The 16,966-nt window shown below is 32.4% G+C and overlaps 1 protein-coding gene across 1 annotated transcript in view; it reads left to right on the plus strand.

Moving 5' to 3' along the window:
* Positions 1-4,394, plus strand: part of TMEM144 (transmembrane protein 144) — a 28,354-nt gene extending 23,960 nt beyond the window's left edge. Inside the window, exon 11 of the mRNA XM_016138684.2 lies at positions 4,311-4,394. Within this exon, the coding sequence (XP_015994170.2) occupies positions 4,311-4,394 (84 nt within the window). The remainder of the gene's footprint in view (positions 1-4,310) is intronic.
* Positions 4,395-16,966: the final 12,572 nt, after the last annotated feature.

The following is a 16,966-nucleotide window of genomic DNA, read 5'->3' on the forward strand; positions in this document are numbered from 1 at the left end:
TTTAGAAAGCCATAATTTGATAATATGAAATAAATTTGTTTAGAGTATATTTGGACCATGATCTTAATTTTTTTTAATATACAAGACAACTCAAAACATTTATAGACCCATAAGTTACTTTTATGCACATGTTTCTCATTTATTTTAGTTAGGGTTACTTTCCACACACAAAAAATAATTTTATGCCCAGAAAACATTGTAAATCTTTTTGCAAATGTTTCATCTGCCTCACAAAGGATAAAGATTTCTATTTAAGAATTGAATAGTGTTCAGTATATTGTGCCGAAGCCTTAGAAAATCATAGGTAAGTGACCAGAGCTAATTTGCAATTACTGGTATAAAGAAGTACAAATAAGAATAGATTTATTGTAAAGCATTTGAAAATTATTCTGCTCACTAATACAGTAATAATGATATTGAATTTAAAATCCTCTTTCCTAGATACAAGAACTCCCTTGAGAGAATCTCTAAACATTGAGCCTAGTTCTAATACCTCAGAGTCCTCTAAAAAGATACTAAAAGACAAAGGAATTATTTCAAGACACTTTTAAAAAGGCAGCTCAGACCAGAGGAGGAACTTTTAAGAATGATAAGCCATGATCAAGTAGGGCTTAATTTAGAAATGTACTGATAGTTTATAAAGTGTAAATTTATGTAGATTATTATATTAAAGAAATAGAAAAAAACTATGTAATGATATATAGTCGAAAGGCATTTACTATAACTAAAAACCAGCTTTTAATTAAGAAAATAACCTCTTAGTAAAGTTACTGATAGGAAGAAGCTTTAGTTGATACAAGATGTCTATCAAACAACAATACCAAATATGTAACTAAGATGAAACATAGGAGTTCTCTATCAATTATTCCTCAGTAAAACTGAAAAAAAAAAAAGGTTTTCTATAAGTCGAAAGTCAATTTCTCCATCACTGGCATTATTCAGTATTTTCTGAAGATCCTAGCCAGTGTGGTAAGATTGAATTAAGAAATAAGAGGATACATATAGGAAAAGAAATGAGAAAGTTGTCATTTGCATATAACATTATCTTTTTAAAAAATTTAAGAAAACCAGTTGAACATTTTGAGATCCAAAAGGTGCTGAAATATAGGATAAATATAAAATTAAGACCTTTCCAATATGCCGATTACCAATTAAATAGAATAAAATCAATGCTATGAATACCTGTGAAGATTATAAAAATATAAGAAAATAATAAGGAATATGGTAGATTTATGGAATCTTTTACTTTACTATAAAAGTTTGTGAAAGGACATTAAATCAGAACAAATTAAAAGACTCAGCATATTCCTGATGGAAAAACTCACTATTGTTACTAGGCAGTTCTCTCCAATTATATTCAGTGTGATCCCTATAAGATCTCAATGGAATTCTATCTGGAATTTTCAGAGTGAGTGCTAAAGTTTGGACAGGTATGTATGTAAAAAATAAAGAGAGAGAGGGCTAAGCTGAAAGCAAAGAGTGAGTTTTGCTGATCTTTCTAGAGTTAAAAAATCTTACAAACCTACTTACAAACAAAACTAAATGAGTGGCCAGTGATACTTATCATTCAATGTAGATGCGTAAGTATCTTTTGACAACTGAGTTAAAGGAATATTTTAAATACTATACACGCCAGCTAGTTTAAGAAATAATTGTCAAGAAAACACTGAACCCAAAATCCAATCAGCGTTTCTAAACATTCTTTTTCTTAGAAACAACATAAAACCCTAGAGGAAAACAAAGGCGAAACATTTATCATTATGACTTTTAGGTCCTATAAGTTTTGTCTTAAAGCAGTCCTTGAAGATACATTTTTAAAATTCTACACCCCACTGCATAAGGACTTAAGCTGAGATCCAAGCACTTTTTGTGTGAAAGAATTTAATGATTTTATTTTGTTTTAATGCCATCAGTGCTCTAGTTGGATGCTTTGCATTTCTGATGTTCTTTTATATCTGGTATCTGTTCCTCTTGGGGAAATTAGTTTCATAATTTATATTTAGCTATTTTAAGCTAGATATCCACTATATTTTTAGCAGCACTTTGGTCAGCATGTCTACATTGATACCAGTGCAGGGGATCATTACCACGACAATTTCTAAGTCAGTAGCTACCCCCGGATAAAAAATGAGATGATTTTTATCTCAGCTGTTTTGAAAATTGAAGCTAAAACATTTTTTGCTTTGGGGAGAATATCAGCTTCAACATTCACCTTTGACAAAGGAAAACTATTGGTATTGCCCAAATATAATCAGTTTTTTTCTTTAGGAGATTAAGCAGTTTAGGCAGATTCTTAACCTTGAAGGGGAAAAACATTTTACTCCCTGAGAATGTTATTCTTCTGTCTACATAGACAATACAATACAGAGCTTAGCAAAGTATTCATATAATTGGATTGTAAAATGCTGACAACTGAGACCTCATGTATTGTTTTTTTTATTATTTAGGTAATAACAGCAGTTATTATTTAAAGTATATTTAGAAATCACCTGACTTTATTCATCCTTTGAACAAGTATTTATTGAGTGCCACGACACATGAATACTGACAGCTAGGTCAAAGTTACTTTCTTTAAAACGAAGAAAAAGATGTCAGAGAATCTTGAAACCTCAATGCAGGCTTTGAGTGTGTATACATGTATGTGTGTCTGCGTGTATGTACACGTCTGCGTGTTGCTCTGTACTTGGCAAGGCTTTATGGTGCCATCTTTCACTCGTAGAACCTGTATTAGAGTGGCTTCTAGTAATACTGATGCTCACAGTAAATCAGACAACACACCTGGCCCCAACTCAATTTACAGAGAGCTCTCAATGGTCATCAGACAGAAGCAAAGTAAACCAAATCTTTATTAAGTTGAAAAAAGGCAATATGCATTTTATTATTTTGGCCATGTATTAATTGGCATTAATCTTAATAAGAACTAATAATAACATTATATGATTTGACTGTCAGGAGAGCTTATCACATAATCTAAAATTACAGAGGTACTAATCCTCTTTTACTTTGTGATGTTTCAACCTTCTGTTAGGGTATCGGGATTTATATTTTAAAAGGGATCTAGATAACCTGGCAATCATTTAGAGGGAAACAGCCAGGGCAGTGAAGGAGCTTGAAATCACTCCATATTAAAAGAAAAAATATATGGTCAAAGGAGCTAAATATTGACCAGGAAAAAAAAAATGCTCCAGGGGTATAAGACAGTTACTTTTTAATGTTTGAGCGTTTATCTTGTGGGAGAGATGACAGTTGATCTATCTGTACCCCTAGAGAGAGAACATGCAGAAAATAAAATATTTCTACTTAACACAGGAAGATATTTCTTTGTTAATCTAAAGAGGGACTGGCTTCATTAGAAAGAGATCCTCAGTGGTCCCCGTCTTTGTGACCAGTGCACCCATACATAAATGGGCAGGCTAAACTTAGTCTCTCTGTCTTTCTTCACCCTTTAGGTTGATCTCTATCTCTCTATTCATCTGCACTTCATCATCTCTCCCCAGGAGGACTGTAGTCTCCTTACAGATCTCCTTGCATCCATTCTGGCCTCCTCTAATCTATTCACCATCTGCAATAAAGTGTGGGCTTTAAAAAATGCAAGTTCTATCTTTTCACCACATCCTGCTGCCCATTCCTTTAGTGTCTTTCCATCTCTTAGAAAAATAAAACCTTGAAATAGAATATGCTCTATTGAATCCCTGTATTCTCGGGCCCATAGCCCTCAGCCTCATCTTGCTCCTTTTAACTGCCATTGCTATAGTCATACCAGACCCTCTTTCTGCCCCTGACAAGTATTGTGCTTTGCACATAAAATTCCTTCTACCTGGAATTTCTACCTACTGCCCTCTTTCCCTGCCCAATTCATTGATACTTATGGTTAGAAGCTCAACTTCCCACCCTCCAAACCACTTTGTTAAGATGCTTTTGTAACACACTCAGAAACAACTACTGTTGCTTGCTTATTAACACTCCTCTCACTTTGCAACATTCTTTTCTGTATTTATTTTATTTTCTTTCTCTCATATTAGACAATTAGCAGAATAAGAGCATATTTTGCTCCCCATTTTAACTCCAGCATATGCTGATACATATGTGGGAGCCCACATGTATTTACTGAGTGAGTAAATTATTAAGGCTCTTGTGGGTTCTTAAGGAAATCTGGTGATTACTTGGAAGAATAGCAAAAAAAAAAAAAAAAGTACATAGGTGGCCAAAGCAGATGGTTAATTAGGTACCTAGTAATTATTAAAATCTGTGCTTTTTGCATATTTGAGTCAGGTATTTTTAATTACAGTTATTCATTTTTTATTATTTAGGGTCTACGAAACTACCTGTTAATGATATTTGCATTTGTCATCATCTTGACTGGAGTGCTATGCAGTGCTTTTTCTAAAATCTAACAATCACACAGCCAGCAGATGGCACCAGTGGATAAGAAAATGCCTCTACTGAACACTAGACAGATTGTGCTAAAAACAGTTCATTTCCACACAGCAAATGGATCTCAATGCATCTTGGAGTGGATAAATGAATTTTTTTCACAAATGTGAGAATGAAATAAAACTGAGTTTCAATCAAATATGAATGTGAAAAATTCTATGTTTGAACCATTTATGAAGGTAGGACTTTACTGGGTGACTAAAATGTCTGCATTCTTACCACATTACATCTGGGGGTGTTCCTTTTACCACAATATGTACTTCATGTTGCATAAACTAGAAAATAGTGTGGCGTTTACATACAAAGAATTTTGTGTATGTCAAGTTCTCAACATATTAACTCATTAATGAAGAGGCAGAGAAAGGTAGGAGGGGTGGTGGGAGAAGAGTTACCTTATAATGGAAGTAGATTCCAAATATATGTGGACCCTTTGCTGTCAGTGTTGGTAACTGAATGTTAAAAAGGCCATTTTATCATTTTTAACCCAAACTTGTTTTTCACTTCAAATTAATACTGCTTGATTCTATGTCACTTATCTATCTTAACTCAAAATGCTTTTGATTATCTCCAGATAAAATCCATCTTCAGAGAACAAAAATTTCCCCTCATTGAGAGTACATGTATAATAAATATACATACATATTACAAGTACATATAAACACACACATATGTGTATGTACTATGCCAAATTTGGGGGGAAATTCTAGAGTTGCTAAAGTGAGGTTCTAGCTTACCATAGAGAGCATTTCAAAAGAACAAACACTCCTTTGGTAGTCTATATACATATCCAAAAAACATATATATTATATAATTATTATATATTCAATTACATGTTATTATATATCCAAAAAACATATATATATAATATATTATTATAAAAACATATATAGAGTCTACAGTCATGCAAACCTGAACACGCCCAATCCTATCTTATCTCGGAAGCTAAGCAGGGTCAGGCCTGGTTAGTTCTTGGATGGGAGACCACTTACGAGACCACCTACAGGTGCTATAGGCATAAGAAAACAAAAAAAACAAACATATATATAATACATATTACATATGTCTTTTTTTTCTGAAATATACTTTTCTAAAATGTCTCTTTTAACTGGAGGTTCTTTTCTTGTTTTCCCTGGTGGTTGCCACTAGGCAATAGAAAATGGCAGGCATGATAGTTTTCTTTAAGGGAATTGAAATGAAACTGCTAGTACAATGTTTATCACAATGGTTCCCAAACTCTCAAAATAATAGAACCCCTGGTGAAGTGTAAGTTTCACTCATCCCACCTGACAGGACACTACTTTGCTGCACAGAAGAGAGAGAATAGCATTCTGCTTGAGTGTATGCACTCTGGTGTGAACCTCTATGTGTTTAAATCCCACCTCTGCTTCATCATAATTGTATCACTTCGGATAAGTTTCTGAGCTCCCTGTATTAGATTCCTCATCTGTAAGCTGTGGATAATGATATCTATCTCACATGGTTATTGTTAAGTTCAAAATAATTAAAATCTGTAAAGTATGTTTATAAGCATCTGACACTTAGCAAATATTACATAATTCTTAGCTATTACTATTATGTGTTGATGAGGAGAAAAAAATGTGTCTATAGATGGAAGACACCTTGTAAGGGCGACTGTCCTCACCATCACCCCATCCAAACAAATATTTATTATTCTTCTACAAGAGTACTATTTAAAAATGATACTGGAGTCCCTATTTAATTCTTAAATTGCTAGTATAAATAAATATTTGATTGTAACATTTACAAAAACTCATTTTAATTTTAACCTAAAATGATTATTAATTATTTTGATAACTTTGAATAAATTGACATGGCACGAAAGCTATTTCTCTCATTTAAATATATTTTAAAATTTCATATTGATAGCATTTAACTATTCTTTAGTTGATATTGCCAATTTGTTTGCAAAATTCTAAATATGAAGTAAAGCAATTGCAGAAAACAAATAAAAAAAAAAAAACCTTACTAACAGAATGCAGTTTCTGCTACCATGTAATGACTAGAGTGTTAATAAGAGTAATGTGGGGGGAGGGGCCGCAAGCTTTTTCAAAATGGTTATCAAACAACATACTATGTAGAGTTTGTCTAAACAAGCAATTGCCAAATCTCCACTTTCTTTGCTCACTTGAAGAAGTTCATCTCTCTCTCTCTCTTGAAGTTTTGAAGTTTTATTTTTCCTTGTCTAGCATTGTCAAATTCTTGTGTTTAACCTTTTCTGGCCTTGCTTTCTGTCTCCGCATATGGAGATGACAGTCTTAAGTATGAAAACAGTAACCCAATGAAGCTGGCATTCAGATTATGGGAACTTCCTACTATCATAACAAAAATTCTAATTTATGGTGAATTTTAAAAATTTAATGGTACAGCATTTCCCTTAAGCTATCAAATCTTTAATTTCTGTTGTACAGATTTATTTGTATTTAGAGATGCTGACTACTAGAACTTTGTGTATCGATATTGGTCTAGTTGAAAACCACATTGAATGAAAAATGCAAGTTGTAGAATCATGTGCAGAATATGACACCGTTAAGGTCAATTTTTAAAAATCAATGTAATATATATTTTTCTATACATGCATACGTATGCAAAAGATTAGAAAGATGTATACACCAAACTCATAATAATGTTTGCCTTAGTGAGGATAAATGAGCTCAAAATGGTGATGCCAGGGTCAAGGTGAACTTGAGCATTATCTGTTATATTCTAATTTTTATGGCAGTGACATCACATATGTGTTCTTTAATATGAGTTAAAGAATCAACAGCAAAAAAAAACTCAGAAGCATATGTCTAAATGGTAAAGTAAGTCTAGGTAAAGAGAATATGTATGAATGTTATTTTCTTCTTTGTCCTTTTTAGAACTTTTTAAAATTTCGAAAATAGCATGCACACGCGCGCGCGCGCACACACACACACACACACACACACGACAAGATCAAGACCAAGTTGGGACATTTTCTAACTGAAGAGTTCCACCTACATAAGGTAGAAGCTGGAAACTTGCTGTTCTAGCCTCCCTGACCGTGGAGCCGCCAATTTTATGGTCCTGTTGGAGAGTCTGTGAGCTGCCTAGAAAAGTTTTTTTCAAAAATTTGGCCTCATTTAAAAAAAAAAACTCACAAATATGTGATAGCCTATTTTAATCAACCTTAATGAGGTATTCTTTGCAGCCAATAAAAATCTCCTATTTTAAGTGGACAGTGCTATGAGCTTCTGCAAATACACATATTCATATAAACACCACTAAAATCTAGATACAGAACTTTTCCGGCAACCCCAAAAGTTTCTTTTGCCCTTTTGTAGTTAACTCCCAAGTCCCAGGGCACTAGTGATGTGTTTTCAATCATCCTAGATTACTTTTACCGATTCTAAAATTTTATATAAATAGACTCATATAATAGCATCGTTTTCTATCTGATTTCTTTCATCTTAGAGCCACCTTAGAACTATTTTTACTGATATAAAACAGTTATAATTCACTCTCAATTATTTTCCCCAGCGGAAGAAAGAATGTGTATGTATTCAAAATAACAACTAAAATAAAAATGATTAACATTTGGAATTGTTATATTTAAGTGTGTGATGTCTATTTTAAATTGATAGTGTAATTAAGAATTCTTAGGTACCCTTTGAGTCCATATTCATCCTATAGTATTCTCTTTTGAGAGGCTATAAAGTATTAAACTGCTTAAACTAGATTACTTCCATTTTCTACATGTTGGAAAAAAATGTATATTCCTGGGTTTCCTTTGACAACCTAATGGATTATAATCTCTGAGTCTGGAAAGTATGAATTTTCAGTTTTTACAAGTACTCTTGGTGATTTTTATCACACTTATACTCTGAATTTTTTTGTATTGTGATTTACACCTTGATATTTAAAAGATTTCAAAGAACTAGGTTATTAGAAAAGTAAAGAATATTCTGTCTCTACTTCTAGAAAAAGAGAGGAAATAAAAGAACAGGTATACATTTAATTTTATAAAGGTTTTTATTTTTTTAGGAGAAAAAAATGAGATGCATAAAATCAATCTTTTTAAATGGAATTTTTGGCAAAAAAAAAAAATAACAATAACTAGGCATCATACTCTTTCTTTTGACTCAAACCACTTAACTTCTATATGTTGAATCATCTCCAGGAGTCAGTGGCCAAGTCTGTTTTCACTTCAGATCCTACAGAATAATTAATTCTTTCTCCAGTAATAAAATCTCTAACACAATTCATCTTGACAAGATCCCATAAAAACAAACAAGAATTCCAACTTCCAAATGGAGATTTTCCAAGAAGACCTAATGAAATAAATCACTGGACATGAGCTGGAGAGGAAAGTGAGAATAGTTTTTTGGGTGGAGCCTAACTTATTAAAGCATTCCATATGATTTTCTGAAGAACCTAATAAATCCTGCTAAAATGCTGACTCCATATTTTCTTTTCTCTTACCAACAAGGTATTTGTAAGTACTGTTTCTAAGTCACTCATATCATTCATAATTAGTTTATAAATCTATCGTTTACACATACCACAAAATTTTGATTTATGAAACCCACCACCAATAATTTTTTCCAACAGAAAAGGCTCTTTTATCTCCCTTTCTTCCAAAATATTTGAGAATTATATTGGTTTTATATGTGACAGTTAAATTACTTGCTGTGAACTCCTTAAGAATAGTTGTTTTATGCACTTTATATCTCAAGAACCAAGCGCAGTGTAGGGCATAGAAGCAAAAACAAACAAAATGCCTTTTTTGCCTTGAACCCCAAAGAACATCTTAAAGTTACAATCCAAAATTCATTAACCCATGATTCTTTAGAAACAGGTTCTTAGTAATTCACTGAATCATACATTAACTATTTATTAAGTGGTTTAATTACATTTGGTCGTGATGTGTTATTCATTTTGTATATTCTTGAATTTAATTTTCTGAAAGTTTTCTAAAAATTTTTGCTTTTGTGTTCATGAGTTTATAATATCAGAACAGTACTGGCTCTAAAAAGTTTGTTAAAAATTAATATTCTTTAAATGTTTGGTAGAATTCAAAAGTGAAGCTATGTAGACCTCATTTACAAAACAATGAAGAGTGATTCAGGTTATCTAGTTCTTTTGAATAAGCTTCTCTGATTTATGCCTTTTAGGTAACTTGATCATTTCATGTACATTGTAGAAATTATTGGCACAATATTGTTTATAATAGTTCTTTAGTCTCCCTTTCATATCCGTAGCATATGTATTGGTATTTATTTATGTTGGTAATTTGTTCTCTTTCTTTTTCTGTACATTCTAGCTAAAAGTTTATCAATTTTCTTGATCCGGTCAACAAATTAGCTCTAGGTTTCCTTGTGTTTTCTCTCTCTTTTTATTCTCTTCTATTTCATTGGTTTGTGTTCTTCTCTATTAATGTTCCATTTTGATTTTAAACTTGCTCTAATACCTCACCTTTTCCCCTTCCTCTAGAACTCTAATTATACATATATTAGTCTGCTTGAATTTTTCTCATATCTCATTGATTCTCTGTTTACTGTTTTATTCTCTATGTTTCATTTTGAATAATGTCTATTGTTCTGTCTTTAAGTTCACAAGTGTTTCTTCTCAAGTGTCCAATATACAATTAACCATTCAGTATATTCTTTCATCTTAGACATGTTTATTACTAGAAGTTTTATTTGGGTCTTTCTTTTGGTCTCGTCTATATCTCCTCTTAATATGCTATGCTTTCCTCTATCTTCTTGAATACATAAAGTATATTTATAATTAGTTTTAATGTCATTATCTAGTATATCATCTATGTCATTTCTGAGAACATTTCTATAAATTGATTTTTCTCCTCATAGTTTGGGTTCTCTTTTTTGTATATCAAATTATTTTTGTTTGGATGCCAAGTATTGTGAATTTTATGCTGTTGAATGCTAAATATTTTTCTTTATGCATTTTTGAGCTTTGTTCTAAGACCCAGTACAGAGCCTTTCTGGGCTTAATCATTAGTTGTGTTAGGTAGAATCAAAGCAATACTTAGTGCTAATTTCTCCCACCACTATGCATTACCCCTCTGAGTACTCGAGTACTCAGATGCCTTTTATATTATGAGGTATCTTATTGCTGTTCTTGTTGTCGTTTACTCTGGCTGTGGTAAACACAAAATCCTCCAAGCTTTGGATCATTTGGGGGATTTTTTTTTTCTACCTGTTTCTTTCCTTTCCCATGGTTTTTTTTGCCCAGTCTCTATTTTTTACCCACGCATGGGCCGATAATTTAGTCAACTAAAGATATCAGAAACCCACTGTATATCTCTGGGTCTCTAGGTTTCTGGATATTTCTGTCCGTCTGTCTCTGTCTATCTGTCTGTCTGTCTGTCTCTCCTTACCCATGTATTTTACCTGCCTTGAACTTCCCAAATTCTCACCTCTGTCTGTTCAACTAACGAAGACTTCGGGCTCTTTTTGTGTCCCCTCTTACTGAACTACAGCCTGCAAAGTCTATCCAAGCAATAAAATCAGACAATTATAGAACTCGACTATTTGTTTGCACTTTGACAGAGATTACAGTCCTGCCTGTCCTACATGTGGTCCAGTGTTTCATATATTTTGCTCATTAATTTTTTTTTAATGTGGAAGGATTAACCTGGTATCTATTTATTACTCCATTTTTGCCAAAAGCAGAGGTCCTTTCTCTGATTAGCATTCTATTATAATTTCAACTTCTCTTTTGTCACATGTTCATGAACAGCAATCTCAAAAAATAATTAGGCATTGTAATAAATTGAATGTAGCTTCCCAAGAAATATGTCCAAGTTCTAATTTCCAGTACATGAGTGTGGCCTTATTTGGAAATGGAGTCTTTGTGGACATAATTTAAGAATCTTAACATGAGATCATCCTGGATGTCTCATGAGCTCTAAATCTAATGAATGGTGTTCATATAAGAGAAAAGAGAAGGATATTTGATACACTCAGAGACATAGAGAAGTGTGCTGCAGAAAGATGGAGGCAGAGATTGGAGTGATGTAACCCCAAGCCAAAGAATGCCAAGGGTTGCTGGAAGCCACTGGAATCTAGGAGACAGGCATGGAAAGGGCTTCTTCACATCCTCCTGAAAGAGCCAACCTTGCCAAGACCTTAAATTCTGACTGCTAGCTGCTATAACTGTGAGAGAATACATTTCTATTATTTTAAGACTTCAAGTTTGTGGTAATTTGTTGTCAAGAAAGAAATGAACCAGATGACCTGGAATGTTGTATAAAGCATTCAAGCAAGCATCTCTGTATAGAAAAACCTGTGACCGGAATTGGATAAGAAAAATAATAAGGATTTTTTTTTAAGTGTCTTGATATTGGCAATAAGATTCTTCTAGCAAACAGAGGACATCAGAGTGAACTCAATTGTTTTTTTAGTTATGAAATCACCATGTGGGAATCCATGCCTTTTTTTCCTGTTGAAGACAAACTGTCTCTCTGGAAGACAATTATACTCTTATCTTTTTAAAGATGCTTAGGAAAGTGAAAAATAAAATAAAACACAGAATTTTAGTATATGTGCTATGACTTACTTGTCATTGTTTCTATTGATGTGAAGTAAACTTACATATAAAGATTTATTATAAATAATTGGCTCACGTAATTATGGAAACTGAGAAGTCCCAAGATCTGCAGCAAGCTGAAGCCTTGGGAGAGCTTGATGGTGTATACACAGTCCCAGTCTGAAAGTCTGAGAAACAGAAAGGTTAATGGTGTAAATTCCAGTCTGAGTTTGGAGACCTGGGAACTAGGAGACCCAATGTTCTAGGTTTTAGACTGAGTCCATGTCCTCCAAAGGCAGGAAAATACCCACATCCCAGCTCAAAGAAAGGCAGAGAGAGAAAGAATTCTCTCTTACTCAGAATTTTCGTTCTCCTGCGGCCTTCAATGAATTGGATAAGGTTCTCAAATGTTGGAGGGGATCATCTGTTTTACTTAGTCTACCTATTCAAATGTTAATATAATTCAGGACCGCCCTCACAATGAGAAAGGTAAATACCCTATGATTTCACTTACATGCGGAATCTAAGGAACAAAAGAAAGTAACAAACGAAACAAAAACAAACTCGGATACAGAGAACAAACTGGTGATAGCCAGAGGGGATGAGGGTTGGGGTGGAAAAAGGTGAAGGGATGAAGTACAAATTAGTATTTTCAAAACTGTCACACACTGACCTTAGAGTACAGGATAGGGAATTTAGTCATTATTATCATAATAGCTGTGTATAGTGCCACATAGGTGCTAGAGTAATTGAGGGGGGTCACTTCACAAATTACATATATGTCTAGTCATTGTACTGTATATCTGAAATTAATATTTAAAAAATATGAATGATCAGAAGAAGAAGAAAAAAAAAACCCTTACAGATACATCCAGAATAATGTTTAACCAAATACATAGGCACCCTATGGTTGACACATAAAATAAACCATCCCACATATGGTAAACCATTTTATAATATTTAGTTCTTCAACCATAAAAAGGATTTGAGTTTAAACACTTGAATACATTGGTAATACAGTTGACCCTTAAACAACTCAGGGGTTAGAGGACATACACGGTTAAAAATCTGCATATAATTTTTGACTTCCCCAAAACTTAACTACGCAATTGTCCCTGGGTATCTGCAAGAGATTGATTCTAGGGCCCCACACGGATACTCGAATCCGTGGGTGCTCAAGTGCCCTATATAGAGAAGTGTGCTGCAGAAAGATGAAGGCAGTGGTGTAAAGCATGTTTATTATAAGCACAAAGGAATGTGCAATTGTTGGGAAGTTTTCCAACTTTGTTTAAAAGGCCTCTCCACTTTACTGCACCCCTTGATCATTTTATAGCAACTCCTCAGTGTATACTCAAGAGGAATGAATGCATATGACTGTTGTATATTAGCTGAAAACTAGAAATAATCCCATGTCCATACTCATTAATAGTCACACCAAGTGAGACATCTGGTTGCTTACCTTTAGTTATTAATGTATATTAAATATTTAATTCTTCTGTATAAATTTTCAAATTTGACCAGTAGATGTCAGTACAGATTTAACCGTGACAGCCTTTATGTTAAAAAATTTAATTTTCTTAATGTTTGGGCTTTCTTTTTTTTTTCTTTTCATGTCTCCTCTGAAATAACTATACTTTGTCATTTATGGATTTTTACCATCTGAACCAGAAAAGAAAATCATCTTAAACCTGTGTTTCAAGCAGATTCACAGTGTGACATCTGCTTTTTAGTTAACGGGTTTTCAATACTTTTTGTCTTTATTATTTGGACTTTATCATTTAATTTTCTAAAAGTGGAACACATCACATCACAAAATAAATCCACTTTTGAAGTTAAACAGAAGAGTATGTTGCATTAGAATATTCAAGACATAGAAGAATTCTCACAGCCAGTGCTACACTGGTGAACATTACTGAATAAATATTAAGCTAAATGCCACATATTTCTCTAACTCAGTGATAGAGCTATATTACTAAATCATAAGATGAATGGCTTTACGTTTCTCTAAGATACTCTAATAATTCGTTGGCTTCATTAGACATTTTAGGTCACAGAGACCTAGAACAATTTGACCTGTTACTTTTGAAGACCTTTTTGCAACCAAAAAGCTAAAATATTTCCATTACTTGGATGGATTTTGAATATAGATTCTTATGGGTTTTATCATCACTGGTAGACTGGCTTGAGGAAGATGTACCCTCAGCTTTTATTTCCTGGGTACAGAATGATGGTTTACTAAGGTTAGTGTTTGACTTAAAGTGGGGTAGCAAATGAGCCTGTTTGTTTCAGCTCTAAAATGCCTAGTGGAAAATTACCATGATACAAATTCCATGGAGCCAGGAAAGTTGGACTTGTCTAAATGCTCAAATTGTAAACTGAGATATTTTTCAGAATCTTCTTCCTTTCTCTTTATTTATGCAACAGAAGTCCTTTAGAATTCTGTCCCTTCACTTTGTGATGCTTCCTACTCAAGACTTCAGGTCTGAAATCCAAAATCGCACATATGTATTGTCTTGGTAATCAGACCATCAACTTTAATATGAGAATGTGACATATTAAATATACAGTAAGAAAATATATATAAAACTAAATCTCACAAAATATTCCAATAGATTTTCGTGCATTGTATAATAAAGGAGATTGAAGGCAACTTGGTAGTGGACCCTTTCATACAGGAGATTTTCTGCAGAAACCAGAATCTTTCTACATTCTGCACCCTTTTATGTAAATGTGGATCTCTTTTGTACGACTCTTGCAAAAATTCTAAATGCCTATTCATTGCTTAATTTTGATGCTTTGTGGGATGCATTTCTCCTGTAAAGATGTTTCAAGATCATAAATCAAAGGAAGAAAATGTAATTTTCTTCAGCTTTTATATAAAATTACTGGTTTCTGCAGCCCCACCTGTTTGACTTAGTTATTCACTCAGACAAACTTCTCAGAATATTCTCTGAGAAATCCAGCAGGGCCAAAATGGTCCATTCTGACGCAGTTTAACCAAGAGAGAGAGAAGCATATCAACATAAATTGCATTTCATATTGGTTAGAGTTTAAAAGTACATTAAAAGAAAGTTCTTTGTGGAACAAAATTCTGGTGTTTTTTTTTCTTTTTTAATGTAACTTTTATAATGTCTATCTAAATTCTCTCTGGAATGGATATAGATTTTGTTTAAGTAGATTTGTTTGTTTATCAATAAAACAAGTTTTTTAAAAATGGGGGGAAAGGTATAAAACTGAAAATTAAATAGCACTTTGGTTCATTCATTCTCATTCTCTAATTTCTATCTTTCTTACACACACACAGACACACACACACAGACACACAGACATACACAGGTTTTAGAGATTATTTCCTACATTTGTTACTAAAAATAAATAAATAAAATTCTGCCATTAATATTGTTGCATATATCTTTATGCACTTATGTGTTTATGTTTACAAGGCATATTTCTAGTAGAATTTTTGTATTGCAAGATAGATACACATTAAAAGTTTCGAAAGATATTGTCATAATGCTCTACAAAATATTGTAACTAAATTTTAACCCTGCTAACAGATTCTCCAGTTGTCAATATGATTTTTATCAGTTGCCTAATTATTTCCTAATGTGATGATTTAAAATGGCATCTAAACATCTAAGTACATCTATTAATTTAAAATGTCATCTAAGCATCTAAGTACATGTATTAATTTGTGAGCAGAATTGATTAAATATTTCTATGTATATCAGCTTTCATTGCCTTTCTTATGACCTTCTTGTTCTTCTTATTCACATCTCTTCACAATTTTCCTAAAAAGTTTTGGGATTTAAACTTATAATTTGTAGGTTTCCTTGGTATATTAAAGGAATGAAGCCCTTTGCCTGTGGTGTAATTTTTGGTAAATATTTTTTCCAGTTTTCTTTTCATTTTGGTGCTGTTGATGGTTACCATACATTTAATTCTTATATGGTAAAATATATTAAATCTTTCCTTTTATTAGTCACATTCTCCAGATAATTTTTTTAATATCTATGATATTTTCTAACATTCATTCTTATGTTTTACATTTAAAATTTTAGTCCAATTGGAGTTGATTTCAGAGTAAGAGATGAAGATTTACCTACATTTTCCAAATACTTCATAAGTTATTTTAGCATCATTTGTTTAATAATTCTGCTTCTCTTCAGTGTTCTGAAATGTTTTTAATGCCAAATTTCTATAGGTATTTGAATCAATCACACAATCATATAATCATTTTTGTGCTAGGACCATGGAGTTGTAATTACTGTCTTAATATATCTTAAAATTGTTTAGCTTGTTCACCATTAATACTCTTCCCTTTCAGGTTATTCCAGGTTATTCTTATATATTTGTTTTTGTAGATGAATTTATAATAAGTCTATCAAGTTTCAAGCAAAAAAAAAAAAAAAAAAAAAAACCTCCGGCAACAACACATCTGTTGGTATTTTGATTGGAGAGCATCTGAATTTGTAAATTTAATTCAAGGACTACAGATATCTTTCAAATATTCAGTCTTCCTATTCAAGAACACTCGGTATCTGCACCTTTTTTTTAGTATTTTGTTTGTGCTACTGTGTGGTTTTCTATTATATTATTATTATTATTATTTTAAAGTACCAGTTTTTGATCTTATTTATCAATTCTGTTATTTAGCTAACTTTTAGTTTGTTTCAATCATTTTAATCCTCTTTATTTTTAATCTGATTTAAGTGCTTAATTAAATATTTTATCTATTTCATTTAGTAAGTATAAGTAATTAAGTCTATTACTTTTTCTATGAATTTGGTTTTAGATCAATCATATAAGTTTTGATATCTAGAATTTTTATTTTCATTTTCTACATATTCATCACTATCTTTCAATATCTTATTTTACACAAGAATAATTTAAGATAGCACTTAAAATTTTTCAAGTGGTTAAAGTTTCTTACATCTTATTTTTTAACTTCTATCTTCACATAATTAATGTAATCTATTTTCTTTCTCTTTATTAAAATCTA

The sequence above is a fragment of the Rousettus aegyptiacus genome, unplaced genomic scaffold (genome assembly GCF_014176215.1).
Source record: "Rousettus aegyptiacus isolate mRouAeg1 unplaced genomic scaffold, mRouAeg1.p scaffold_m13_p_16, whole genome shotgun sequence".
Taxonomy (NCBI): domain Eukaryota; kingdom Metazoa; phylum Chordata; class Mammalia; order Chiroptera; family Pteropodidae; genus Rousettus; species Rousettus aegyptiacus.